Raw genomic sequence first — 27,433 nt, forward strand, 5'->3', positions numbered from 1 at the left:
AATACGGAGTACGAAGTAGTTATTTTAACTATAAAAAATATACAAAATATTATACACCATCTTTAAATAAAAATGTATGTTAAAAAAATCGCACCGTAGTTAAGTTACATCATCAGTTCTAAACTTCAGTTTAGTTTAGTTGGCATCTCTTAATACAGCGTGGGCAAATATGGATCACCGACCCATTTGTTTTGTACCCGTTAGATATTTTACTTCTCCATTTTGAGTATTTTCTCTTCCTGAACTGGTCTCTCCAATTTCATCACCCCCTTCAAAAAAAAACAAGAAAAATAAAAATAAAATCATAGTTTTGACCCACAAATTTCCTCCACCCCAGCCAAACGCAGCATTACATACATCATTCTCTCTTTCTCTCTCCTCCTCTCCCCTCTGCCTCCCCTCCTTCCGCCTTTGCAGGGCACAAAATCACTGTAGTATTTATTTTAACATTCAAGATTCATTTTCTAATCAAGGGTTTGCCAAAATTGGGGAAGAAACCGATTGAAAGAGGGGAGATCATTCGCTTTAGCTCTCTTTAGGAGAGAGATTTATAGGGTTTTATGGCTTGGAGGCAACTTCTTAGGCAGGTTAGTGATTCATTCTTTCAATTTCATTGATACCTTTTACTTGGTTTTCTTTAAAGTTGGAAATTTGTTGAACTTTAAATAATCGAAGAACCCTAATTGTGTTATTTTCAGTTGATTAGGGAAATTTTAGGATTCGGGTCTTGTTGAATTGATTCTGGGGTTTGATTGTTGGTTCCTTTTTTTGATTGGTGTATTTTGATTTTGATTTTTGAATGATCAAATATGTGTGGATATTAGATAGGGTTTAATGTTCGGACTCTGAGCTTAGGTTTTTTTTTTGTAAAGATCCATTTGATAGTGGTAATATAGGGTCCGAAGGGGAGTTGGAAGTTAAAGGATTGACTAATGAAATGGCTTAGGAAATGTTTGGGAAGCTGCAGTATAAAGAATGTGCCTTTTCGTCTGCGAAATGTCATCTTTCCATATGGATTGCCTAAACTTGGAAGGTGTTTTGAATGAGGAGAAGAGTGTTAATTTGATGTTTAATTCTTCAGATATGCACTTAGAATTTGGAAATTTAAGACCCTTATGGCCTTATGTTGTTTTTGGCAGGCGACTACACGTGAATATGAGCTTGTACGATTGAGGACTTTTTCGTCTAGGCTCTATTCAACTTTACGGCAGCTGCACAATGGCGGAGGTGAAATATATTTTCTTTTTGACTGTGTTACTGTATTTCACTTGTAGAAAAGTTGTAGCATTTTGACTTGGGTGCTTGTGAATTTGATGAGATCTATGGGTTGTTTGTGGGTAATCACTTGTCTTATAAGCTTATTAAATTTTTACTCATGTTTCAAGTTCGAGTTGAATGCTGCATGATTGAAGGAAATTGTTTTCAAATGCAGCAAGTTACCAAGGAATGAAATAGGAATTCCTTTTCAAATTTTTGCACGTCACGTGTATGGCATGTTTACGAAAAGAACTCAATATAACATAGCCAAAAAACATGAATCAAGAAAACAATGTCTGCAAAATTTGCACAAAGACCATTTTATTCCAAACAGTTCACGAAAGAAGCCATATAGCCAAACATTTGCATAATTCAATAGTCCACAAAGTTGCATAAGTCCACCAAGGTGAAGGAGGGTGTGATTAACCGTAGGTGAAGGAGTGTGTGATTAACCGTAGGTTACCATGGTTAGGCTTTAAGTGTGTAATTTTGTCGAATTTAGGTTAGTAATGCTATATTAGATAGTAATTAAGGAAGGAGGGCTACCAAGAATATTCAAAACCTTTTTTGGCTACCATTGAGAAAATACAAAAGTAGGATGTCACCAACGAGAATTTTCCTTGTTGTTTTAAATCTTGTTTTTGTGTGTGTGTGTGTTTGAACTCTGCTTTGAAGTTTAATCTGGCTTCTGTCCTTTGTTTACTCAACTTGTTCCTTTCTTGGCTGGAATCCAGATCTCATTTTCAGTTCGCGTTATCAGACATTTATCCCTAATTATATGATTTGTTTCACAGAAAGTGGGCTTGCAGGATCTCAGAAGAGATACCAGTCAAGCTATGTTGGCAGCTTAGGTCGCCGAGCACGCGATGCAGAGGGAGCAAGTGATAGTGCGTATTTTAGGGATGTGTATCGCCGAGGAGATCCAGAATCGGTGATAAGAGCCTTTGAAAGTCAACCTGCTCTGCATTCTAGTCCAACGGCTGTTGCTGAGTATGTTAAAGCACTGGTCAAGGTTGATAGGTTGGATGAGAGCGAGTTGCTCAGAACCTTACAAAGAGGTTTGTGCTGGAATATTTGTTTTTATAAGTTGGTAACAAGCTATGGGGATTACTTTCTATTTTGACTTAGGACTATGGGATTGACATCTCTTACAACAGGTGTCTTGCCAATGGTGTCCATTGTCAAACTGAAAACTATAATATCTCTGTGGATGATTGGCTCGTCCCCTAAGGCCGGGACCTGTCTCTTTGTGAAAATAAAGTTACATCGGTTGACAACTAATTGCAGTTAGTGGATAATAAGTGGGTTTAATTGTCTCCTGATTTCCTGAAGAAGAACTAAAAATTGTTTGGTCATTTTTTAACTTCATGTTTTTTGGTCGTTGTATGTGCCATCCGTTGTATATGCAATCTGTTGTTTGGTTTCATCTCAAATTTACTTGTCGAAGTATCAATCAAGTTCTTTTATGTTGTGCCGTACTGTCTTTCTTCTGTGTTTGATGCTTTTCTTTGCTAAGATCTTTGTCTATGCTTAGATGTTTAACATTTTATTTTATAGAAGAAGTTTTGGAAACACCTCAAAAGTATGTTCATAATGTTTTCCCGTGTAGTGGATTAGACACCGTGATAATAGTTCGCTTGCTCGCTTCAATGGGCTGCTAAATCACCGACAACCTCCACTCCTTAGCTTATCCTGCTTTTGGCTTGCAGGTGGAGCATTCCATCTCTGCATTGTCCTCTCTGCTTCTTGTCAAAGTCATCTCTGTACTAGTCTTTTCTCACCCTTAAGATTACTCTTTAATATAGTGTCTCTGCCATTTATTTTGTACCGTTAGAAAGGCAAGTACTTGTGCGTATCACTAGTCATTTCTTTCTTGTGTGTTGTGTACTTGTGTCTGTCATTAATTCCATTTGTTTTTAAGTCATTTGGTGGTCTTGTTTTCTTCTCCATTTCAGTAATTTGTCTCTTTTATTTTATTTTTTATATTTCATTGCCCTCTCTCTTACTCTATTGGATTGCTAAAATCATCAGGAATAGCTTCCACGGGCCACAGCTTTTCCGAGGAAGGAAGTATGGCTGGACTTTCCGCTTTCCGCAATGTGGGTAAATCTACAAAAGATGGAGTACTTGGAACTTCTAGTGCTCCACTGCATATGGTGACCGCTGAAGGAGGGCATTTTAAAGAACAGTTGTGGCGTACTTTTCGTACCATTGCTTTAGCATTTCTCTTGATTTCAGGAGTTGGGGCACTAATTGAAGACAGAGGAATTAGTAAAGGTACAAAAGTTAGAAGTGCATTGCTTACTTTCTATCGTTTGTTTATAGTGCCTCTATCTGTAGAGTGTGTGGGGGGTGGGGGGGGGGGGGGGGAGAGGGGAGGAGGTTTTACTGTTTTATTGTTTGTCATAAAGCTAATTCATGAAATCCTGTTTTTCATCCTTCAGGACTCGGTCTGAATGAAGAGGTGCAACCTAGCATGGAGTCCAGCACAAAATTCAGTGATGTGAAAGGTGTTGATGAAGCAAAAGCTGAGCTAGAAGAAATAGTTCACTATCTTCGAGATCCAAAGGTTTGTATAATGTTAGGTTATATATATCATTAAGTCATTACCTCAATTTCCCTATCTAGAGAGCTCAGAAACTCTGGGAGTACACTTGATAGTTATGACCTGTGTTATATAGACTCTTTATTTCACCTCATGTAAATTCCAACATGGTTTTGACACTTACACTTTATTTCGTGCTCAATTTTCATATAACAGCGTAGTCGAACTCATAGATACTTGGTCATGTTTGATGCTAGTAGCCAAGTCTAAATGACATAGTTCTGTTATGTCATAACTTCTAAATGTTGCTTCTTTTCTGTTGTTAAACTTGTTAGGACTCCTATCTCCTGCTAGTATGAAAATGTTAATATAGCCTCCTGTCTTCCGCTTCATATTTGTACGATAGACAACAGCAGGTGCTTGTATGATTTATAAATATGTTTTTTTTTTCTTTTATCGTTGAAGAAGGGGTTTTATGATGTCACTTCTGTATATTTTCTTGTTGAATGTTTGATGGGCCATGATGGAAACTTGTTATCCCATTTATGTTTGTGATGTCATAATGGTCCACTTCATTAAAATACTTGTGTGGATAGTCATGTGACTCATGTCTTATGGATGTTATTTTTATTTTTTTATCTACAGCGCTTCACTCGTTTGGGTGGTAAACTCCCCAAGGGTGTTTTGCTTGTTGGCCCTCCTGGTACTGGCAAAACTATGCTAGCCAGAGCTATTGCTGGAGAAGCAGGAGTGCCTTTCTTCTCATGCAGTGGCAGTGAGTTTGAGGAGATGTTTGTTGGTGTTGGAGCTAGGAGGGTCAGAGATCTGTTTGCAGCTGCTAAGAAACGGTCACCTTGTATCATATTTATTGATGAAATAGATGCAATTGGGGGAAGTCGTAACCCGAAGGATCAGCAATATATGAAGATGACATTAAATCAGCTGCTTGTTGAGCTAGATGGATTCAAACAAAGTGAAGGAATTATTGTGATTGCAGCAACTAACTTTCCTGAATCCTTGGACCATGCGCTGGTTAGACCCGGGCGATTTGACCGACATGTTACTGTTCCTAATCCGGATGTTGAAGGACGCAGACAGATTTTAGAAACTCATATGTCCAAGGTATGAAACAGTACTGGCAAATAAATATGAATAGTCACATGTTTTGTGTTAAGTGTTTTTAAATGAAGTAGTTATTATTTTAATCATAAGTTCAACACCTTGGCAGGGTGAGTGGTTTATTTTGTGATATTACCTTTGAATGGTGTCATTATTGTATATAGACCTGTCAAAACTTGTATGTATTTACCCAACCCAAACCCGGACTGTACCGAAATCGCATGAGCCAGTCTTGACCGGTTGTGAAAATTGATGTGACCTGAAAATTAATGACTAATATTGCTTGATCTACCGTAAATATTGACTCGATGTGGAAATTAATGACTAATATTCCAACATTAACAATGGACTTGGTCCAAACTAAATGACTCCTCACCCAAAGTATAACCTAAATTGAACTTGGTTGCTGTGTTATGCCGTTGGTACCTGTGGGTCATTCGCCTTGTTTTACTTTTTACAGGTGCTGAAGTCGGAAGATGTGGACCTGATGATCATTGCTCGAGGAACGCCAGGCTTCTCTGGTGCGGAGCTTGCTAACCTCATCAACATAGCCGCTCTGAAGGCTGCAATGGATGGGGCCAAGTCTGTGAGCATGCCTGATCTAGAGTATGCCAAGGACAGAATTTTAATGGGCAGCGAGCGCAAATCTGCTGTAATCTCCGAGGAAAACCGGAGGATGACAGCCTACCATGAGGGCGGTCACGCCCTTGTTGCTGTCCACACTAATGGTGCCCTTCCGGTTCATAAGGCAACAATTGTCCCCCGTGGTGTCTCCCTTGGAATGGTTACTCAACTTCCTGAGCAAGATCAAACGAGTATCTCGCGGAAACAAATGCTAGCCCGTCTTGATGTTTGCATGGGAGGCCGGGTTGCTGAGGAGCTCATCTTCGGGGAGAATGAGGTAACTTCCGGTGCATCCTCTGATCTCCAACAAGCAACAACACTTGCAAGATCAATGGTAACAAAGTATGGAATGAGCAGAGAGGTTGGGCTTGTGACTCACGATTATGATGATAATGGGCGGAGTATGAGCACCGAAACTCGGCTTCTTATTGAGCAAGAGGTTAGGTTTTTACTCGAGCAAGCATACAACAATGCCAAAACCATTCTCACAACTCATAGCAAGGAACTTCATGCCCTGGCTAATTCTTTGTTAAAGAATGAGACACTTACGGGCAAGCAAATTAAGGAGTTGATTACGGAAGTCAATTCAGATCAGAAGCAACATCAACAGCAGAAGATAGTGGCCACTCAGAGCAGCGAGCAGTCAAATCCAGCCCCACCACCATCGACTCCAGGTGCAGCCGCGTCAGCAGCGGCTGCAGCAGCTGCTGCAGCCGCAGCTGCAACAGCCAAGGCCAAAGGGGTTGCACCAGTGGGGTCTTAACTGTTTATTTATAAAAAGGTGGTTTTTAATTTTACTGAATGAATTCAATGTGCATATATTTAGTCGTTAATTTACTATTACTATTACTATTACTATTACTATTGGAGGATGATGCTCATTTTCTGTCACTTGCTACCGTATCTTGCTTGCATTTGCTGCAAGTTATCTGGTGATTTACCTGTATCATTAATCTGTGAGTTGAAAAAGTGAACTAGAGAGATGTAGAATCTTAGCGGCTGAAGCAGACCTGAACACGCTAAAGTTGTGTAGCAATAAAGAGATGGTTTCTTCTTTTCGCATAGCTGCAATAACCTCGGTTTTCCATTTCTTAACCCTGAAAGTTGTCTGAGTCGTCTCTGTACGCAATTAGCCATTTACTCTGGTAAAAACTGTAACAGCTATGTACCGGTGTTGTGGTGTAGGTGTTCTTGAGTACATACTTCGTATTAGAATGTTATAAGTTGATAAGGTGGTAGTTTCAATTAGATTTGCATGATATTGTACTCCGTTGTTCGGATTTAAAACTCAAGTAATTTTAGTCTAGTTTTCCCTACCAAGGGATTATTTTAGAGCCGTCATATACACATGTTATGACAATTGACAATAACAGAAACTCAAGATTTATGTAACTTGTACTCCCTCCGTGGTATTTTTAGAAATCATAATACCCCACTTGTTATTTTTTATATATTTGTTTATCGTCAACTGCTCAACTTACATCCTCAAATTGAACTATGTTTCCTTAATACTTGTGTCGGTCAATATTTAACTCTTTAAAAAAATATAGATGGAGTACACACTAAACATGTCAAAAAAATTCATTACAAAGAATAGAAATAAGTATTAAGAATGTCTTGGCCTACTAGAAAAAATTTCACCTTTCAATCAAAAGGTTTAGGGGCAATTCCACTATAATCAACACTCTCCAAAAGTCAAAATGTCTAACCTGCTAACCCGGATCGAGCTGACATGTGCGGGGTTCTAGCCGGTTCATCTCTTACTGTATTAGTACTACTAGGGCCAATGTGAAATGTTCCACATAAAAGATTGACAAGTGACTTCCTTCATCTTCCCGACTTCACCCTCATCATCGAACACCTCCTTGGATTTGATTTCCGGCGTTATATTTCCGTTCACCGGCACTGGTAAGTATCCACCCTTCCACTCCCTCTCTCATTCTGATTTTTCTTCAATTGGCAATTTAATCTTGGCGAATTTGGTTGTTGTGCTTTATAATTGACTGAATGATACATGAATTTGACAAATACTGATGATTAAATTAGTTTTTTTTGGCGAATTTATCCTTGAATCCAGAAAATCGTCTTTATTTAGCTGCGAATTCTATTATAAATGTTATATTGCAGAATAGCTAACCCGAAAACTAATGCATATGAGAGATGTTACAGTAAATTCAAATTATAATAATTGGGAAACTTGGAGGTTTGAGAGTGATTCATGAACAAATTTTGGATGATGGATGGATCAATTGTTCAATGAACAAACTTAGTTCAATTGTGAGAAATTAATTAAAATGGATCAAATTCCGAGTTTTAGGAGAATATATTTGAGGCATACTAAGTATTATGTGGCCTTTGGCCATGGGTAATTTGATGAAAATGTTTATGGAGAGAGAAAAGTAGTTGATGACAGCAGGAAATAGGAATTGGGGTATTCAAAACTGGAGAGTATTGCTAAGTGGAAAATAGAAAGATGTCGGATTCTTGTAACTATTTAGATCAATCTGAAGAGGAGAATTGATTCACGAACGTGATATCCAGATTATTGAACACTGATCGAAAATGTGTCTTTGAACGCTGAATCAGGAAGGGACACAGATTCCTCCGACAAGAAAGCTTGTTGGGAATTGTCTTTCGTAGGAATGTGGAGATATCAGGTGAATAGAATTAGGATATGATTAATTTCTATCTTTAACTCGAGCATATAAGCTCTTTTCAATAGGATTTGATGTATCTTACATTATATTGGCTTGAGATTAACTTACGATTAAGGTTCTCCAGTTGGGTACATAATATTATGTTTTGTTTTGACAGTCGGTTCACCATCTAAGTTTGAATTTCATTTAGGATAATTTGAAGTCTATGTTTGCCCTCATATTGGCAAATTTGAATTCCTGAAATAATATATTGATATCTTGCATAAATTACCACCCAATTTGAAACATACATTGTAGATTATACCATTCGTTGCACAGTTGCCCGTATACCTTCTTGTAGTGCCTATCATGGTCAGCTGTGGAACAGAATGGAAAGTGTTAGACCAGAGCTGTTGTTTCTTTTTCCTCATGTAATCAGTCTTATGTTTATCTTTGAAATTGGTTAAGGATTTTCGGTTCTTGTTTTATACTCAGAAGTCAAATCAAGCATCTGGAACCTGTAGAACAGGAGATTCTCTTTTCTGTTATGTGTACATGCCTTACATAAGGAAAAATCTCAATTCACTTGATTGTTTAGTGTTCGACTTGGCTAGAAAAGCTACTGCGTACTTCTTGTGTGATCATTTTTTCTTTGCTACATTTGGCTATTTGCTTAGTTCTTATTTAATTTCCGAATGAGAGAATTGTACATAACAAATATAAGAAATAAAGAGGAGCAAATGTTTGGAATATGCAAACAGCTGGGTTGAAGCAGCTGATTGTTCATTTTGTGCCGTCTCATATTCTATCAAAGTTGTTTACTGCAGACTAATTCTTGATCATCAGTTTTGGCTGTGCTATGTTAGGTCTTCAATGTCTTTCCGAACCCAGAGTACTTGCGATCCCAAATCCAAGGCGATGCATGATCCAGCAAATCCGACCTCGACATATAACCACTCAAAAGAAATTTCAGAACCCTAGGAAACTTGTTGTTTGTGCTAAAGAGCAAAAGAATGAAGATGAAAAAGAGATAAGTAAAGAGTCAAACCCCAAAAATGGAAATGGCAATGAGAATGAGAATCAGCAAATTCCATTCTTCAAACTGAAATGGACTGATTTACTGCTGGACCCGGACCCAGATAACGTATTGGCTGTGGGTTTGACGGGCCTGCTTACTTGGGCTAGTGTACAGGTAGTGTGGCAACTCGTGGCTGTCTCGTTTGCTATTGTGGTTGCTGCGCTTAAGTACTCTTTTGTGGCTGCTCTTCTTATATTCATTCTTGTCGCTCTTCTTTAGTTGCATCAATTATTATCTAGATTCATTAGCATGCAAAATGTACATTTGTGTTGATGACTGGTAAACGTTATTGAAATGTAAATGTGATTCATGTTTTCTACTGATATTATTGAGGGGTCTTTTTTGAGGCATTATAGGAGTTTGTAAAAGGAATTTATACATTGCGTTTCAAGATAGGAAAGTGATTTTGGCACATTATGTGAGAGCATTGTTTCGTGGTTCCACTCACGTATGTGTGCCAATATCAGTTTATTTCATAGTAATTTCTAACACCCACACTTGTTTTTCACACCATGCAAAAGAGATAATAATGTTCCGTACTTCCTCTTTGCAAATTTTCTGATGAGGCTCGAACCATCAAGTTGCTTACTATTTGCGTCAACTAAATGTTGGTGCTTTGGCTTGATATGCCTACTGTAGCTGGTCCAAATAAATTAAATCTCCGTACGCATTGACAAATTAAATTTGCACCGTTGCGCACGTACAAATTGTTTGAAATTGCCGTCAAAAAAGAAAAAGTTTGAAATTTGATGGATGAATTTCAAGAGCAAGATTTTTGTACTCCTATAGTGAAGACAACAAAATCAGATACCATCGAACTTCGTTAAAAAATGGCCCATGCAGGGGTCGAACCTGCGACCTTGGCGTTATTAGCACCACGCTCTAACCAACTGAGCTAATGGGCCTCGTTGTATTATGTATGAGTTAAATCCAAATAGTACAAATAAATAACTTAGTGCAACCTCCAACCACCATTGTATTCCGAAACGCTTCCCCCAATCACTCATTCTGTAAGTATGGCTCATCGTCATCCCGAAGCCCCGAATTCGTCCGCTTGCGAAGATAATATTGGAATTAATCAGCCTAATAATCCTCACCGTAAGTAATTGATTACTCAGCTAACTTTTTTTGCATTTCAAATCATAATTTTCATAGTTTAAACTTAAAATTACAAGAACATGTTGATTCTGTAAACGGGGTTCTAATTTTGGATCTATTCTGTTTTCAAAATTTTGGAGGTTTTCGTTTATTGGATAAGTAGTCAATATTAACAAGAAAATATATGTGATATTGGACTATGGTATTGGAGTTTTTATTTTCTACAATTGATTATTTGATTATACTTCGAATTTGATGGAGTTATGACTGATTCAAAATGTTGTGTTAATCCCTTTTATGGGGGTTTTCATTACATTTACTAAGATTAAGGGTATTGTTCCCAAAATCTAGATGATACTTGTGAAAAGGCGCTTACTTTAATGCTGAGTTTGGTGTATACGTAATCAGGGTTTTGTTGTTCATAAATTAATAAGTATGAACATGAATCTGTTATTAGGTAGTAGCAAGTGGTAATTGTATGTAGTTTTAGCATTAATAAGGATGTGGTGAAGCTACTTGATCATGCACTCATGCTAGTCACCTGAGAGTTGTGAGTTAGAACAATGTCCACCAACTCAAGCACATAGTGATAGTTGGTTTTCTTAAGCTAATTGTTCATTGATTTCTATGATGTATAGCTTGTTTATCATGTACTCATGTCAAATATTAGGTTCTTTGTCTATGAAGTCCGACTCTGCATGGCCCTATTTGATCTTTTGCAACTTATCCTAGGAACTCTAAATCCATGGAAACATGTGAGAAATCTAGCTTTTGGTGATGATATTCCATGGAATTTTAATTTCCTTGGGAAATATATTTATGGTGGCAAACTGGAAATACCGAAGTAGTTGACTTAGGGAGTGGGGGTTGGTCACCTTCGTTTCCTTGGCTTATTTTCTTTCCAAAACATGTTAACAGAAGACTAAAAGCGCTGTCTAATTACTCCACAATCATTAAGACTTAGAATTTTCTCTGTTAATCAACTTGTTTTTGTTAACTGTTAAAGAACAAACAAGATAATTTTTTGAATAATTTATTGGCAAGTGTTACTTATTAGCTACAGAAAGCTAGAGAAAAATTAGATGATAGATCATTGGATATCAATATGTTCATGTTAATTTTCAACTGTAAAGTTTAGTTTTCAATAGAACAAAGTGTTGAAGGAAGAAGGTTGTAAAGTAAACATCATGTATCTGTTTCTTGGAAGTAGACTTTAGTGAGGGGCTTTACATGGAAGGACTTTCCATTTGTTGTGAGATTTAGTAAATCATACAAGGCGTAAAGCTACCACGTGGTGGCTAGGAATAGACTGTACTATTTTCTATGGTTTAGGACCCCCTTCTCTTCTCTCTATATCATGCTCCGGGTCTTGAATATCTTTATCATTCTCTAATTATCAGTCAAATGTTAGAAATACATTGCTTCTTTATTCCTTATTTTTTCTTTCCCCACTTAAAAATATTTTCTATGTTTCTATTTAGGGACCGTGCAAACTAAGGTTGTCATACCAAATTATCATGGTGAAAAGCTAGTGGGGATTTTACATGATACAGGTTCCAAGGAACTTGTAATTGTGTGCCATGGAATAAAATCCGTGAAGGTAAGTATTTGCTGTCGGAAATAAGACTGATACTTAAACCTTGAACACAGTACATTAAATTGGATTTTTAACATCGTCTTTTAAGTTTTTAAGACTTAAGCTGTAAAACAGCTGCTAAACAATCCAGAGCCTGCTTGATTTTTTTTCACATCGCCTCTTATGCTTTTTCACATAATGTAGATGGTGTATAATTATATTTATGAACTTGATTGCGATGGATATAGACAAATAAACAACTTAGGTATGCCTTAATGTTTAGTTGTGGATTACTTGGATTCTTTTCCATCACCGTTCATGCTGTCGTGTTTTTCTGTCACAAATCTCATACAGTATTGGTTGAGAAATGCGTTCTGAACAGTTTTCTATGAAAATATATGTGTATAGAGTAGATGTAATTAGCTTGTGGCTAATTTGTGGTAACAATGTTGTGTTGGGTGTAAGACTGGCTAAAAATTGCTTCGTTATTGTGTTGAAGTCAGAAAACAACCGAATATTGTGGGATGTACAATAAACAGTGACTTTTAATGATGTCAGGAACGCATTCCTATGGCGAGTCTTGCTGCTGCAATTGAAAATACTGGAATAAGTGCCTTCCGCTTTGACTTTGCTGGAAATGGGTGAGCTATGTAAATAAATCATTGATTATACTTTGTATATCTTATCCGTTTTGACACAACAAGAAAGCCAAAGAAATTCTCCTTAAGCCCCACCACCCCCCCAAAGAAAATCTATCAACTATGGCATTACACATGCTCCGGTAGTAATAACAGGAGCTTCTTGTATGGAAACAAATAAGTAATGATTTTATCCCTATTGCCCCCCGCAAAGGTGATAAAAATGTGATCTAACACAATATTTGTTTCAATTGGCTAGCAGCTCTTGCAGCCTTGTTATTACAAAAATTGTTTGAATTCTGTGTGATCTAGTCTATCAGTTCCCCTTTTCTGTTGGAGTTTCCTGTGTTGCATACCAGTATATATAAATGTGGCATTCTCAAATGGTGCATCTTCTCTATTTAAGAAGTACACATATGGGGTGTGGAAATGTGCAAGATGGCAATAGGTGGTTCACTGATTTTCTTAGTTGGCACATCTCTATGTTAAATTTTGTGAAAACATCAGGTAGAAGACTCTTTGATAGAAATGTTCTGTGCTCTTTTTGTAGTGAAAGTGAAGGTTTGTTTCGGTATGGAAACTATCGTAGAGAAGCTGAGGACTTGCATGCAGTTGTTCAACTTTTCCAGAAGATTGGCCATGTTATAACCACAATCATTGGTCATAGTAAAGGTTCTCATCCTTTTCCATTATTTTGACTTGCATACCTAAGAATTTTTATATTGAATATGGACTATGAAAGGACTTTGCGTTAATCAGCTATTTTTAAAAGCATATTTGAAGTCTCAGTCTGTTACTCTGCTTGAGATAAGCAGCTTATGAGCAAATTCCAAACTCTAGCATAATATAACTCTGGAATTGAAAAAGGTTCATGCAGGAGGAAATGTGGTGCTGCTGTATGCCGCTAAGTACCATGATGTTCATAGAGTTGTGAATATATCTGGCCGCTTTGATCTCGAGAAAGGCATTGAGGGTCGGTTGGGCAAGAACTTTCTGGACAGGATTCAGAGCAGTGGATTTATCGATGTTGGTAGTAAAAGTGGTAAGTTAAATGAAGGTTATACAGAGTTCAGATCTGCTGATTTGGTTTCTAAAGCTATTTCTTTTACTTATTCTTTTGGAAGTTCCTTGTAATTGTATTCCTATTGTTCAAGAGACATATTTTTTGACTTGATATTACATGTTTCCTACTCCCTGCTCTATGCAAATTGGGGCCAGATTGCATACTTTTAAACCCCCGGAACTTTGACTGAGTAGTGGTGTCTTGTACTCTTGTTGCAGGAAAATTTCAGTATCGCGTGACTAAGGAGAGCTTAATGGATCGTCTTTCTACGGATATGCGAGCAGCATGCCACTTAATACCTGAGAATTGCAGGTCAGGGTTTGTCAGCTCTTTTGTATCAATAATTGATTCAAAATGTCCAGTTTTCCACCTTAAAAGTTACTGTTTTTCCATCAGTGTATACCTTGTGAAGTTGCTGCTTTCCTATTCTCTTCTTTTGCTTTAATGGGTTATCGACTTTAAGATCCTAGGCAAAAGTAGACTTAGAGTAAAACTGAGTTCTAAAAGATAATGCTGTTGGAAAATAGATTTAACTATCCTCTGGTAAATAGATTCGCTAATGCATTAGCTCTTCCTTGCAGGGTTTTAACTGTTCATGGTTCCATGGACCAAATTGTACCAGTTAAAGACGCCTTGGAATTTGATAAAATCATTACCAATCATGTGCTCCGAATTATACAAGGGGCTGATCACGAGTATACTTCGCATCAGAACGAATTGGTAAAAGTAGTTCTGGACTTTATCAGAGATCACAGTCGATGCAATGACACAATGGAGCATTCACCATCTCGTGTACACGGTCTTTCTTCTATCAGTCCAAGGCTGTGATTGTCGTTTCTTTGCAGCAGAGGATGCAAAAATGCAGCATGCACACCCGAAAATAATAAGGGAGTCAGAATATTGAAGTTCTTGACCACCATTTCTGATAACCTGTGTAATGTTTTATCCTTTAGGGTAGCCTGCTGAAACTTTTGCACATTGTATGGCCCCCTTTTTTCCGAAGTTTTATGCAACAATTATTTATAAAACTAGTGTTGTGATGATTCTACATCTTTTGGCTCAAGAGTAGATTAGGGATAGTGTCATAGAATGGGTATGACTGTAGACTATTGTTTCGACAGAAATTTCAACTCATTAATTTTGTGGACCAAAATAACATTGGTTAATTTGCCAATGCACGGTTTCAAACATTAATATCTTTATTTATGAATAACGATAATAGTATAAAACGTTGATACATAATAAAAATATTCATTAAAACGAATCTCATAAGACTCCACATGACTATGTTTTTTTTAAGTATAAATCGCAAAAGATAGTAAAAAAACGTGTTAATAGTATCAAAGTCAAATTGTGTCAACTAATAAGAAACGGAGGAAGTATTTGTTTATTTACTAAAATAGGTTTAGGTCAAGCTTGTTCACTAGTTATAAGTGAAACATATTGATCGTTGGCTACCTTAATTGTTTATTAATCCATAAAGGAGCAAAGGCAAATTATGTACACAAAAGTTGCTGCAAAGGCACAAGCACACTCACTTCTATGATAGTTTTACAATGGTACAACTGCCCATAAACCCTAAAACTGCAAATATGCTCTATTTATTGGCAACATAAACTCCACATCTACAGCTGCCTAACATCTCTACTGTATCAGTAATTTAACCGTTACATAATACAACGATAAGAAGAAAAAAATGTAACAAACGAAAGGTCTGCATCTCTCTTGAATTAAGCTCGAAGTGTTTGTGGCTTGACCCCAATCTTTTTCCAGGAAACACTTGGCATAATTTGTTTCGTGTCAACACGATCTTTGTATTGAACTGCAAAATTCAGTACAGAATCCAAGAGAGAGTCTGATAGAAGGTGCGGTTTGAGACCTAACTCGGCGAGTTTAGTATGCTTAGCATTGTAGTAATGCTCCTCTGCCTCAACCCTTGGATTAGGCACCGAGATGGTTTCAACATTCAATCCAAGTTTTTCTCCTGCTTTTGTTACGAGTGCAGCAAGATCTCTTACTGAATACTGCTCTGTGAATTGATTGAAGACTCTGAATTCACCAAGTTTTGCAGGGTTTGCAATGGCCAACTCTACACACTGCACGGTGTCTCTTATATCAAGATATCCCCTCGTCTGGAAAAATTCAATGGAAAGAACATTAGCATATATTATTTCAAAAATGTTCAAAAATAGAACATGTACATGTTTCATTCTACTGCTCTTTTCCACTCATCTCCTAGTTCTCGACAAACTTTTCCCTTAATTGACAAGGAAAGTCATATTATTTATATTTTATAATTATAGATTGACAGATAATATTATAAAACCTCCGGTAGGGAAAATAGAAGCTATACAAGTATATGGTAACCATTCTTATAAATCTTACCATCAACAATGGCTCCAGTTTGTCTGAAGGAATTTGCTAACAATATATGTAGATTACTTTCTAAATTAAAGAAAGCAAAAACAGGCAAAGACCAGATTATGCTACTTGCAGATACAAAAAAGAAGCCTATAACCTACCAAAATCCATCTTTTGAATCTATTCAGAAAGGTCTTGGTCACTCATCAAGACATAGGAAGCACCAAAGTCAAGACCTCTAAATTATATTCCATCGACTGTGAAAATCTAGATAGGTTCTGAATTTCCAGACAAGCTGATAGTGGTTTAAGAACTTGTAATTTAAACTTACTATTGACTATATTACTATTTTAATCATCCAATGAAGCTTGATTTTTATCCTTGCATATCAAATTTCCCTAAAGGAGGATATGTTTTCAAAGAAGTTAGTCAATTTAGGTTCCAAAAGCTGTATGCAGTAGCTTACAGTATGCTACACATTTCTTAGAGCAAAATTCACAAAATATTACCTGACCCCCTTTTCCATAGACAGTAAGTGGATGACCGACAGCAGCCTGAACACAAAACCGATTTAGTGCAGTCCCAAAAACAGCATCATAGTCAAATCTGTTACATAATTCTTCATGCATTGCAGTTTCTTCTGTCATTACACCATATACCACACCTTGATTCAAATCAGTTGCTCGAATCCCCCAAGCCTTGCATGTAAAGGCTATATTATGCGAATCATGAACCTTGCTTAAATGATAGAAGGAGCTAGCCTGCTTGGGGTAAGGCAAAGTGTCTGTCCTACCGTTATGAGTGATAGTTATAAAACCTTCTTCAATATCAATATTTGGAGTTCCATATTCTCCCATAGTTCCAAGCTTTACAAGATGGCATTCTTCGCTGAACTCCTTTATGGCAAATAGAACATTGATAGTCCCAATTACATTATTCTGCTGAGTGTATACAGCTCTTGAACGGTCAATCATGGAATATGGGGCCGACCGTTGTTCTCCAAAGTGGACAACAGTATCAGGCTCAAATGACTTGAAGGTTTCCGCTAAGAACTCAAAGTCACAGATATCACCAACGTGAAGATCGATTGTTTTACCCGTCAAATCCTGCCAGCGGCGAATGCGGTTTTGAATGGAAGCAATAGGAGTCAATGAATCAAGACCAAGTTGATGGTCAAAGAGCCGACGAACAAGGTTGTCAACAATGCAAACATCGTAGTTTTTTTTGGATAGGTGAAGGGCTGTTGCCCAACCACAGTATCCATCTCCACCAATAACCATAACTCGCTTGCGACCAGATGTATTGCCATTGTTCTCGAAGGAACTAGTGCCAGATTCAGCTTTAGTTTCCTGGTTTAGAGGTACAGTTGTTGCACGAACAACAGTTAATTTCTGCGTATTATTTCTTTGGTGAACAAGGCTTTTAAATGCTGACTTCGAAGTTTGTTGAGTAAATGACATGGGATATTTTGTCGACCCTATGTTCCAACATTTGGAGGAAAGTTTCTCACTCGGAGATACCTTCATGGAGCAAGAAGTTGAAAGTAGATGAGCCATGCTGACAAATGGGTTTTCCCAAAGGATTAATCTGCAAAACACCTGCATTCAAGGAAAGAAATTATGATGCATTAGCAAAAATACATTTCATATTTCAGGAGGAACTAAAAATGAGGAAATCTTGTGCAAGCGCATGTTGGTGGGTTTTATGATGTAAGATGGGTAGGGCTTGTAGTTTGCACAAATAAAGAGACATAAAAGGGATAACATGAAACATAAGTTCATTTTAGAAATTATTGCTTCCCACTTAAATATCAGGGATTTCAACAAAAGAAAAAATAGGACAATTATATACAGCAAGAAAACTTGAACTTAAGGGGAATCCAGAAGAAAAGAAGACAATTCTGAGAGTAAGAGATACACTCCAGAGTCCAGAAAAAGCAAGTCATCTAGTAATCTAGTTTGCGCCCTCTAACTCTCTTTTAAATAGAAACTCCTCCTTTGTCAAGAAAACTGTCATGGATATATTCTCTTTTCATTTGGGAGTAGTGAATTACATAATCCGACCCAAAATCTGGGTTCATGTTCCTCCTCCCAAAAGACATGTCACAGTCACAGTCACAGTCACAGCCACAGCATCCACTATCAACCTAATGTGATGACAGATTATTGAAATGTTACTTCATGTACAGTAATTTGCATTCACTACACCTCCACATATGTATCTACCACAGAATCATTTAGCGGTATCCAAAATCACAGGCCAACCAGTGAAAATAGTGTGTTAGCTAAATATGAGCAAGCTACTAACAAAATCCCAATTTGATCACTGAACTTTTCTTAAATGGACACAAATCTCGTAGCAATTCGCTAGGTTTTTCCATTCGATGATAAACAACAATGTAACTCAATCAATGAAAAAGAACCCCTTTTACAATTTGAAGAAGACCCTACAAATGTTCTATTACAATTTCACACAACATTTCATTTTGAATTTGTAATCATCATTAGTTCAGTAGACATCACGGCAGAAAAACAAAAACAAGCATTTAGAAGCCCTGTGTTTCACACAGGCATTTTATCAAACACGTAGCAGGCATAAATAAATGACAAGAAATTACACAGAAAACACAGATCTTTCAACAATCCATTACATTTCTAAAGATTCTAAATGCGAATTAAAAAAATATAAAATCTGTAATTTGAAAAAATAATTGGATTAAACACCTAATATCATGGCATGTCCAGCTAGTTGAAAGAGAGAAATAATACCTGGTACGGGAGATTAAATCAAAGCAAATTGAATCGTGTATTCTCAAAGATGAGGAGAGAGATTACTTCTGGATTTTAAAGTCGAGGGGGAAGAGTGTTTGAGAGGACTTGCAAATAAGTAGGAGAGTCACAGGAACTCCATAGCTTTTGAGCTTGGATTTCTCGAATCATCAGCAGGATATTCCCGGTATTTTTCTTTATTTTATTTTTTTTGGCAAACATATTCCTTACATTATCTATTTATCTTATCTGTAATAAATTAATGTAGGTCTAACAAGCTTAAAAATTATATCGTCACCCATATTTCATGAGAAGTCTTTGTCACAAGTGACTTGTGTCCATATTGGATACAAGTGAGTACCAATACAGAATTTGGAGTACCAATACAGAATTTGTTAGTACCAATACAAATTATGTGAATACCAATAATAACACATATGACTTATATTGGTGGTATTTCTAAGCAATTTTGCATTTTGGTACTGACATATTATGTGTTGGTACTCAAGATGGTTGTATTTGGATCAAGTCACTTGAGGTTTAGAAACCCTCATATTTCATTGCTGAAAAACTTGAAATTAGGGGTACTTTGAGCAATATCAAAGCTATATAGTTAAGTTTGTTACATTAATTTTTTTACCAACAATTGGTTTTTTTTTAATTAAAATTAATTCATTAATAAATAGTCATACGACATCTACAAAAGAAATCTGAATCTATCAAATACATAACAAATCGAATCAAATAAAACTCGTTTTCTGCAAAACTACGATCGTCGCGCATCGAACATCTTGTATACCCTCTAACACATCGTTGTTTGATACAACCTTCAACGATGGGGGTCTTTTGATCTGTTGTAGTTTTGATATTGAATTAAATCAGATTCAATTGATTGTAGATGTAGAACTGACATCTGTTGCGACACCGCACAAATCTTCATCACTGAATCAATTTCTCCTGCGAAATTAAATAATATTCTCCCTCGTACAACAGAAATTTAGGATCCTCTTGAAGGAAATAATGCCCTTGGTCCAAGTATGCATTCTATGTTAAGTCTAATAAATGCGGTTCAGTATTAATTAACAAGTTAATAATTCAGTGAGATCAAGTGAGCTGAATGCCTAGCTAGAGGCCGCTTCAGTTCAAGTGGAATTAATGATATTAATCCACAGCTTACTCTTGACTGAACCCGTAGGGTCACACAAATAGTACGTAAACGGATCAAGTATTTAATGGCATTAAATACTCCATCTATGAATATTCGGAACCGACGGATCTTGGTTTCAGTGGGAGCTAAGATCGTCACAGGCAAGAAATGAATACTCCGGAAACGATGATATTGCCGGAAACGGAAATATGGATCGTATCGGAAATATGAATATTATCCAAGTCGTAGATGTTGCCGGAAACGGAAACATGGTACGTATCGGAAAATATTATTGGAAATGGAAATATTACCAGAATCGGAAATATTGCCGGAAACGGAAATATTGTCAGAATCGGAAATATTACCGGAATCGGAAAATAATTCCGGAAACGGAAATATTAAATATTTGTTCGAAACGGAAATTAATTCCGGAATCGGAAATATTAAATATTGTTCGTATCGGAAATAAATTCCGGAACTGGAGATTTAATCGGAAGCGTATCGTACGAATTAGCATCGGACGAGGCTTGCCGGACGAAGGCCCAGCACGAAGCCGGGGCCATCGCCCAGCAAGCATGCGCGCCACAAGCCCAGCCAAGGCAGCGCCCAGGCCTACCGCAAGGCAGGCCCAGCGCGCGCCAAGGGCCACGGATGCGTGGGCCGTGCTGCGTGGGCTGCTGCTCGCACGCGCATGGGCAGCCCTTGTGGCTGTCGTGTGTGTGTGAGTTTGTGCTCATGCGTGATTCCTAAAACTGCAAGAGTTAGTGTGTGATTAAATTCCTATTCCTAATTAGATAAATTAATTAAATAGAATTCATGTAGGATTCTAATTTCAATTAATTCGTATCCTACTAGGATTGCGATTCCTTTTCCATAACTCTATAAATAAAGGCCTAGGGGTCATTATTTATATACAAGTTTTTAAGTATTCAAAACTAAGATTTTTAAGCAGAAAAATCAGCCAATATTCTTGCCTACCCAACCGAAAATATTAGAACCTTAAGGGCGATTCTAGTTGGTCAATCTTAAGGCGGATCCGGACGTGCTGTGGACTATCTACGGAGGGACGACACTTGGAGTCCTAAAGACTTGTTCTTGTTCGGTTCGGGCGCAGCTAGGGAGGGCACGCAACAAAGAGTATGCATCTAAATTATGCTATATGATTATGTGTAAATAATATGTTTCCTGACTTTATGGTTTTTCCGCATGATTTATGAACTGTCATATGAATCATAACCTTACACCTCTAACCTAAGAAAAATTCTCCCTAAAAGGAGAAGAAAAACCCTGTCTTTCGAGGGAGAACAATTCCTCGCACAAGGAGGAAGCATTATTAAAACCCTAAAAATCAAACAAAATTAGAAAAAGAACAACAACAAAAAAAAATCGGGGCTTTCCACCGATAAAATCGATGGAAGCCCCTTCGAAATTCACTAATGGAGGCTAGGGTTTGAGAGAAGAAGAAGAGGGAGAGAGAGAACGGCTAGACCTACTTTACCAACAATTGGTTTAATCTACAAAGTTTTACTTTGGTTGGCTACAATTTTCTTGTAGCTCTCTATAAATTTATTTATTTGATTTAAAATAATTATTCAATATCCAACAAAATTTTGAAGTACTTACTCAATATAGCTACAAGATTTTGATAGTTAAGTTTGCTATATCAAATTTCTACCTATAATTAATTTAAGTTACGGAGACAAAGTTTTATTTTTGTTGGCTCAATACCTTGTAGCTCTTTATTATTTTATTTATTTGATCCAAAATAAATTATTCAATATTCAACAAGATTTTGAACTACTTATTCAAAATAGCTACAAGATTTTGATAGTTACTAATGTCATTGATGTGCTAATGGTTGATTACAAAATACAAGATTTTGATAGTTACTTACTCCCTCCGTATTTATTTAAGGGATACACTTTCCTTTTCCCGCCGTATTTATTTAAGAGATACACTTACCATTTTTAGTAACTTACCAACCCCATCATTTAATTAAATAATACATCTAATTTACCATATGACCCACCATCCTATTAAACAAATAATTTCAGAAACCCACTCCACCTCCCACCTCCCAAAATGACATGGTCCCCACTTGTTTACTTATTAAAATATCTACCCAACCCCACTTGTTTTATTATTTTATTTCATTCAATTTTTTTTTCTTAATACCCGTGCCCGACCAAGTGTATCTCTTAAATAAATACGGAGGGAGTATGTTAAATCTACAAAGTATACTTCGTATTAGCTTAATCCATTCTTGATTTATTTCCTGATTGGAAAATAAATTGCGATAAAAATTATAAATGATGGAGGGTCATTGTTTTTTTTTTTTTTTTTTGTTGCAAATGAGTCATAATGGCGGGGATGAGAATCGATCCCAAGATCACCTGGAACCGGGAGGAAATCTCTTACCAACTAAGTTATCCCCCCAATCTCAGGGTCATTGTTTTTTTAGTGTGAATGATCCATAAGGTCAATGCAATTTTTATTTTTATTTTGGTGTTAGCACCCGGTTCACCCTTAGGGCTAATCCGGATTCAGGGCGAGTTCTGGGTGGTTAGGTTCCAGTCCCCTCCCAATTGTTGTTGTGGGGGATCGAACACGGATTCTCCCTACCAAGTTCAGCCCTAATCAACACTGAACCAACAAGCAATTGGTAGGTCAATGCAAATTATACATGGAGGGAAAGTGGATTCAAACTTGAGACCTAATAAACGCAAGCTCTCAATCTTAACAACTAAGCTATGACATCACTGGTCATTTTATTTACTCCATCCCATTTTTTAAGTTTTTCTTATTTGACTTTGAAAGAATTGTAATAGTACATTAGTCAACCAGTCGTAACTCATAAGATCTTCTTAGACAAAGAAAAAGAAAAAAGAAAAAACGCAGCAGCCAACAAGTCATAAATAGGTAGGTACTACACCTGATCAAAAGGCGGGCTGGACCGAAGCTTTAAAAATCAGCCCGTATCCCTGGCCGGGTCAAATTCGGGAAGATTTTTTCATGCCAAACCCGCTATTTAGGGCCTAAAACATCGGGCTTTTCGGGCAAATTTCGGACCGGGCCAAGTTCATAACTAAAAATGTAGTTTTTATGTTTCCCAAACCCGTCAAGTTTTTTTAGTTTTCGGGCAGGGACGGGCCATGCCCGAAAATCGGGCCTAAAATGGCTGCCCAAACCCGTCAAATTTCGGGCCGACGGGCCGGGCTGATCTTGATCAGGTCTAGTAGGTACATATGCTAGCTTAATTTCATATACTGACTTGGACATTGTCCATGGTAAATGAAACTATATGTTGAAGGATGGAGTATATTAAGTTATTAACATTGAAAATATAAGGATGTAACAAACGTAACTTATAAAACATGGTTTATGCACCTGGGTGCACAATGCTCACTGTGCACCCTAATGCTCACTGTGCACCCTATTTTTAAATGAACATATTTTTTGGTGCGAATGAGCCACAAGGGCAATATAAATTACAAATGGGGGCGGGGGGATTCGAACCTGAGACCTATTATACACAGGCCCTCAGTCTTAACCACTAGGCCAAGACATCATTGGTGTTTTTAAATGAACATATAGTTCAAATACAAAGAGCATATTGTTCATATCCAAAGAACATATTATAAATAAACATATAGTTCAAATATTCTACTTGTATATATATGTGCATAGAAATCATTCTTCATGATCATTAAATATTCAATAAAATGTTCATCAAGATGCACAATGAACAACATACACCTGAATGTATAATCCAAATTGCGCGTAACTTGTGGAAATTTAAAGATGTCCATATGTTAGAAGAATGAAATGCAACCAATTTATCTTTTCATTGACTGCAACCCTAAACGTTCTCCTCTATTTAAGCTTTGTACTACACCTCTAAAACCCATTCATGAACAAAGAGAAAAATCTGGTTGAAAAGAAATAATTGCATTAACAATTTATGTTTGTTCTTAATGCTGGGATGAAATTTGGTAACCACCGTCATAGAGCCTAAAAAAACCAAATATTAGAAGTTGGGAACCATTCCACTTTTCTTTGACAAAATAATATTATTTTGTAACATTTTATAGAAAAAGCATAATATTCCGTTTTATTTCGCTAGATTAATCATTTTGCTAAACAAAAAGCTGAATTTATAAAGTAAGAAAACTAATTGATCCGACCAAAACTATTAAACAGACGGTCTGATATCGGGATATATAAAACCAATACCAATTTATGTTGTTAAACAATTGAAAGTCAATTAAAAATCAAAATGTAAGTTGTTTCTGTTAGTAAACCTAAATTTAAAATAAATAAATAAATCTGGTTAATTTTCAACTTTAAAAATGACCCTTAACAAATTGAATCGTTCTGTTCCATTTCATTAAACTTCATTCAAAATTCCCCATGTTTTCCTACCCAACCACGTCCCTCAGTACTACTCTTTCAAATCAGTTATACTAGTACTAGACCAAATATCACATTTTCACTTTCAAAAGACTTTTGAGGAAAAATCAAAATTATCCCAAAAAATTATAACTTCACTTAGCTTACGTTTCACTCTCTTTTTAATCCTCCCCGCTTCAGCCGCCGTCAAATACCTCTCACCCCTATAACCGCCGCAAAGTTCTCCCTCAACCCCTTCTTCCGCCGCCAAGTGCTCCCCTTCCAAATCCTACGCCGCCCAATTCTCTCTCCTCCCTTCTATATCATCATGAACAACAACATAAAAAACCCTAATACTCCTTCACACACTCCTCCTCTTACTACTGCAACATCCACGCCATTACCTAGCGATGAAAATTGCCCTACCGATGATCCCTTATCGTCAAATAGCACAAATGCTTGCGCCGCGTGTAGATTCCAGCGTCGAAAATGTGCCGAAAACTGTCCCCTAGCGCCTTACTTCCCCGCCCACAATTACCAGCAGTTTATCAATGCTTACAAAATTTTCGGGGTTAATAAAATCGTTAAGGCTTTAATTTCCGTCGGTCCGACTTTTAGGGACGACGCAATGACTTCTCTTATTTACTCTGCTAACGCCCGTGCTCAAGATCCTGTTGGTGGTTGCAAACAGATTATTGATTCTCTACAAGCCCAAATTACCTTTTACGAAAATCAACTTAACGCCATTCGAGCCCAAATCGCCGCCTTTAGAGCCGGTGCTAGTACTGGTTTCCCGCCGTTCTTCCGTGGTGCTCATGTTCAAGTTCCAGAGGCCTTACCCTTGTCGTCACCTGCTCATTTCAGGTTTCTTGGCTATGCCTTATTTTTTTTTATTTTTTTTTGGCAGAACAATATCAACTTTTTGTTGTTTTTGTTAATGTACGGAGTACAATTTTTAATGGAATAGCCCCCAAACTCCCAAAGAGATTTGCTCAATTTGACATTTTGTGCTTTTTATATTCGCTTATTTTGACCATGTTTTTTTTTTTTTTGCTAATATATTAATGTGTCCCATAATCGTATATAAATGTTTTCGGTTTCCTTCATCTGCGAGTACATCCGAATTACCAATTTTCAACCCCACTCTTAATTTCCCATTTGTTCAATTTAGCACATCTTGTAATGTGCGTCGTTTTGCTCATAATGAAGACTATAATGAGCAACATCAGTTCTTGTGAGTCAAATTGAGTAATGAACTAATTGGGATTTGCTAATAATAGGGCTTATTAGCTCTTTTTTTGTCAGTTTATTTGTTCACTTATACTATCCATTGACAAAATTAAGATTAATGAAGGCTCTTCTGAATTCTGTTATTTTGTTAATTTGGATCGAGTACACTAACTTGGTATTTTATTCTGTTACTTTTTTTTGCTTGTTTGTGTGTACGATTGGCATGTTCATCTATACTAAATCGTTTGTTCGTCTAATTGACATTTGTTTGGTCGATCATCCATATTTTTGACAGAAAACGCCCTGGAAATGTACTAGAAGACATTAAACCAATACCAAAATTGAGTAATAAAGCCAAGAAAGCAGTAGCCCAATTTGAAACAGAGAACATGATCACAGGCAATCAAGTTCAGAATGTTGCAGTACGGGTAGAGCACAAGTTGGAGGACGAAACTGAAAATCTTAGTGATGAGCAGAAACCAACTAAGAGAAAGTCTGTAGATAAATTTGGAAAACGCAAAAAGAAAAGAATCAAACATTCCTCTTTGGATGATCACCTTCCTTGTTACAACACATTTTGCTACCCTTCATAACCATCATTATTATCCCTTCTTTCTCTTATTTGAAACACGAGTTCTGAAGCCGATGCTATATGCATACCAATTTTAGCAATTTCTTGATGGATTATATTGTATGAAAAGGTTGGACAATTCCATGTCTTTGATCTTTTTTATTTAATTTTTTTGAGCATTAAATGGACAGTATATAAGAATTTTGAATGTAATTAAACCCCACTTCTAGCTAAAATGTACATGTATTTGTTCATGAGGAGTTGAACACCAACTTATCTGATTGGCTCCGTTTGTTTTGACAAAAAACATTTTCCCGTAAAATAGTCTGAAAATAATTTTCTATAAGGAAAATTAACTTTTCCTTTGAAAAGAAGGAATGCCATATTTTCCACTATAATCCTTTACATTTTCTTTTCTCTCCTCTCATCCCTACTTCTATGTCTTTTTTCTAAATAATTTTTCTGATGATTATTAATGTGTACAAGTATTATATTATTAATTATACTACGAATAACTGTATCATATCGTACGACATGATAAATAAATTTTCGAAAGATAATTTAAATGCAAGACGAAGTGCAGCTCACGAGCCGAGTGCCTTACTCGAGGCTCATGGGCGCAAGTGCGTGGCAGCAGCAACACAGCAGTACTGGCCCATGGTCACACGATTGTGTGTGTGCGCGCTAGCCCAAGCACAACAGCAACAATGTTGCACGCAGCAGGCTTGGGCGCGGCTCAAGGCCCACTGTCGTGCAGGCCTATGCGAGTGTGTGTGTTGGGTCGGTTGGCGGTTGGCACACATACTTAATAGGTTATTCTATGGGATATGTGGCAAATAAACCCCAAGACTTATGTCTTACGTGCAAATAAACCCCTTTACTTTTAATTAAAGGAAATTAGCCTCATATCTTTCTACATTGTGCAATTTAATTATTAAGTAGTATATTCCGGTTACTCTTAATATGAATACTTTAAAATCTATCGGAAAACCAGCTTTATGCGAAATATGAAATACATGTATTACAATTTTAATACGTAATTTATTTAATTTGTATAGTTAAGAACTTGGTGGTGTTGTTTCCTGCGGCTTGCTGCTTCCTGCTTCCTGCAATTCTTTTCTCTTTGTTTTTGTGAATTTAGGGTTTTGTAATTATTCAAATTTTATATACTACGTATGTTGTACTTGGAATGTACAAATATTTTATAGCGTTAAATTTGGAATTGTTTTCTGGCGAAATTAAAGTTGCATAGTGGTTTTTAAGTTTAGATTGGCTGGAATTTTGATTTGATGTAGATTGCACTAATTACAAAACCTAAGGGGCTGATTTGCTT

At 36.8% G+C, this 27,433-nt stretch overlaps 4 protein-coding genes and 1 non-coding gene across 5 annotated transcripts; 3 read left to right on the plus strand and 2 right to left on the minus strand.

Moving 5' to 3' along the window:
* The first annotated feature begins 266 nt into the window (after window positions 1-266).
* On the plus strand, window positions 267-6,619 carry LOC110793409 (ATP-dependent zinc metalloprotease FTSH 4, mitochondrial). The gene is made up of 7 exons (XM_021998283.2): window positions 267-587; window positions 1,140-1,227; window positions 2,052-2,315; window positions 3,289-3,534; window positions 3,702-3,826; window positions 4,448-4,924; window positions 5,382-6,619. The coding sequence occupies exons 1-7, from the start codon at window positions 561-563 to the stop codon at window positions 6,306-6,308; spliced, it is 2,154 nt and encodes a 717-aa protein (XP_021853975.1). The 5' UTR covers window positions 267-560; the 3' UTR covers window positions 6,309-6,619.
* A 3,471-nt stretch (window positions 6,620-10,090) lies between these two features.
* On the minus strand, window positions 10,091-10,164 carry TRNAI-AAU (transfer RNA isoleucine (anticodon AAU)). Its single transcript has one exon. It is a non-coding gene; the product is annotated as a tRNA-Ile (tRNA).
* A 77-nt stretch (window positions 10,165-10,241) lies between these two features.
* On the plus strand, window positions 10,242-14,625 carry LOC110793410 (putative uncharacterized protein YDL057W). The gene is made up of 7 exons (NM_001426427.1): window positions 10,242-10,357; window positions 11,839-11,957; window positions 12,492-12,574; window positions 13,122-13,243; window positions 13,449-13,613; window positions 13,853-13,946; window positions 14,216-14,625. The coding sequence occupies exons 1-7, from the start codon at window positions 10,276-10,278 to the stop codon at window positions 14,460-14,462; spliced, it is 912 nt and encodes a 303-aa protein (NP_001413356.1). The 5' UTR covers window positions 10,242-10,275; the 3' UTR covers window positions 14,463-14,625.
* Window positions 14,626-15,085: 460 nt separating this feature from the next.
* On the minus strand, window positions 15,086-19,034 carry LOC110793408 (UDP-sulfoquinovose synthase, chloroplastic-like). Its single transcript, NM_001426426.1, has 3 exons — window positions 18,764-19,034; window positions 16,505-17,593; window positions 15,086-15,766 (listed from the first exon to the last, which is right to left on the minus strand). Exons 2-3 carry the CDS (start codon window positions 17,549-17,551, stop codon window positions 15,365-15,367), a joined length of 1,449 nt encoding a protein of 482 aa, NP_001413355.1. The 5' UTR covers window positions 17,552-17,593; window positions 18,764-19,034; the 3' UTR covers window positions 15,086-15,364.
* A 5,316-nt stretch (window positions 19,035-24,350) lies between these two features.
* Window positions 24,351-26,395, plus strand: LOC110793397 (LOB domain-containing protein 22-like). The gene is made up of 2 exons (XM_021998270.2): window positions 24,351-25,163; window positions 25,825-26,395. Exons 1-2 carry the CDS (start codon window positions 24,628-24,630, stop codon window positions 26,120-26,122), a joined length of 834 nt encoding a protein of 277 aa, XP_021853962.1. The 5' UTR covers window positions 24,351-24,627; the 3' UTR covers window positions 26,123-26,395.
* The last annotated feature ends 1,038 nt before the right edge of the window (window positions 26,396-27,433 follow it).

Source organism: Spinacia oleracea, chromosome 1 (genome assembly GCF_020520425.1).
Source record: "Spinacia oleracea cultivar Varoflay chromosome 1, BTI_SOV_V1, whole genome shotgun sequence".
NCBI lineage: Eukaryota > Viridiplantae > Streptophyta > Magnoliopsida > Caryophyllales > Amaranthaceae > Spinacia > Spinacia oleracea.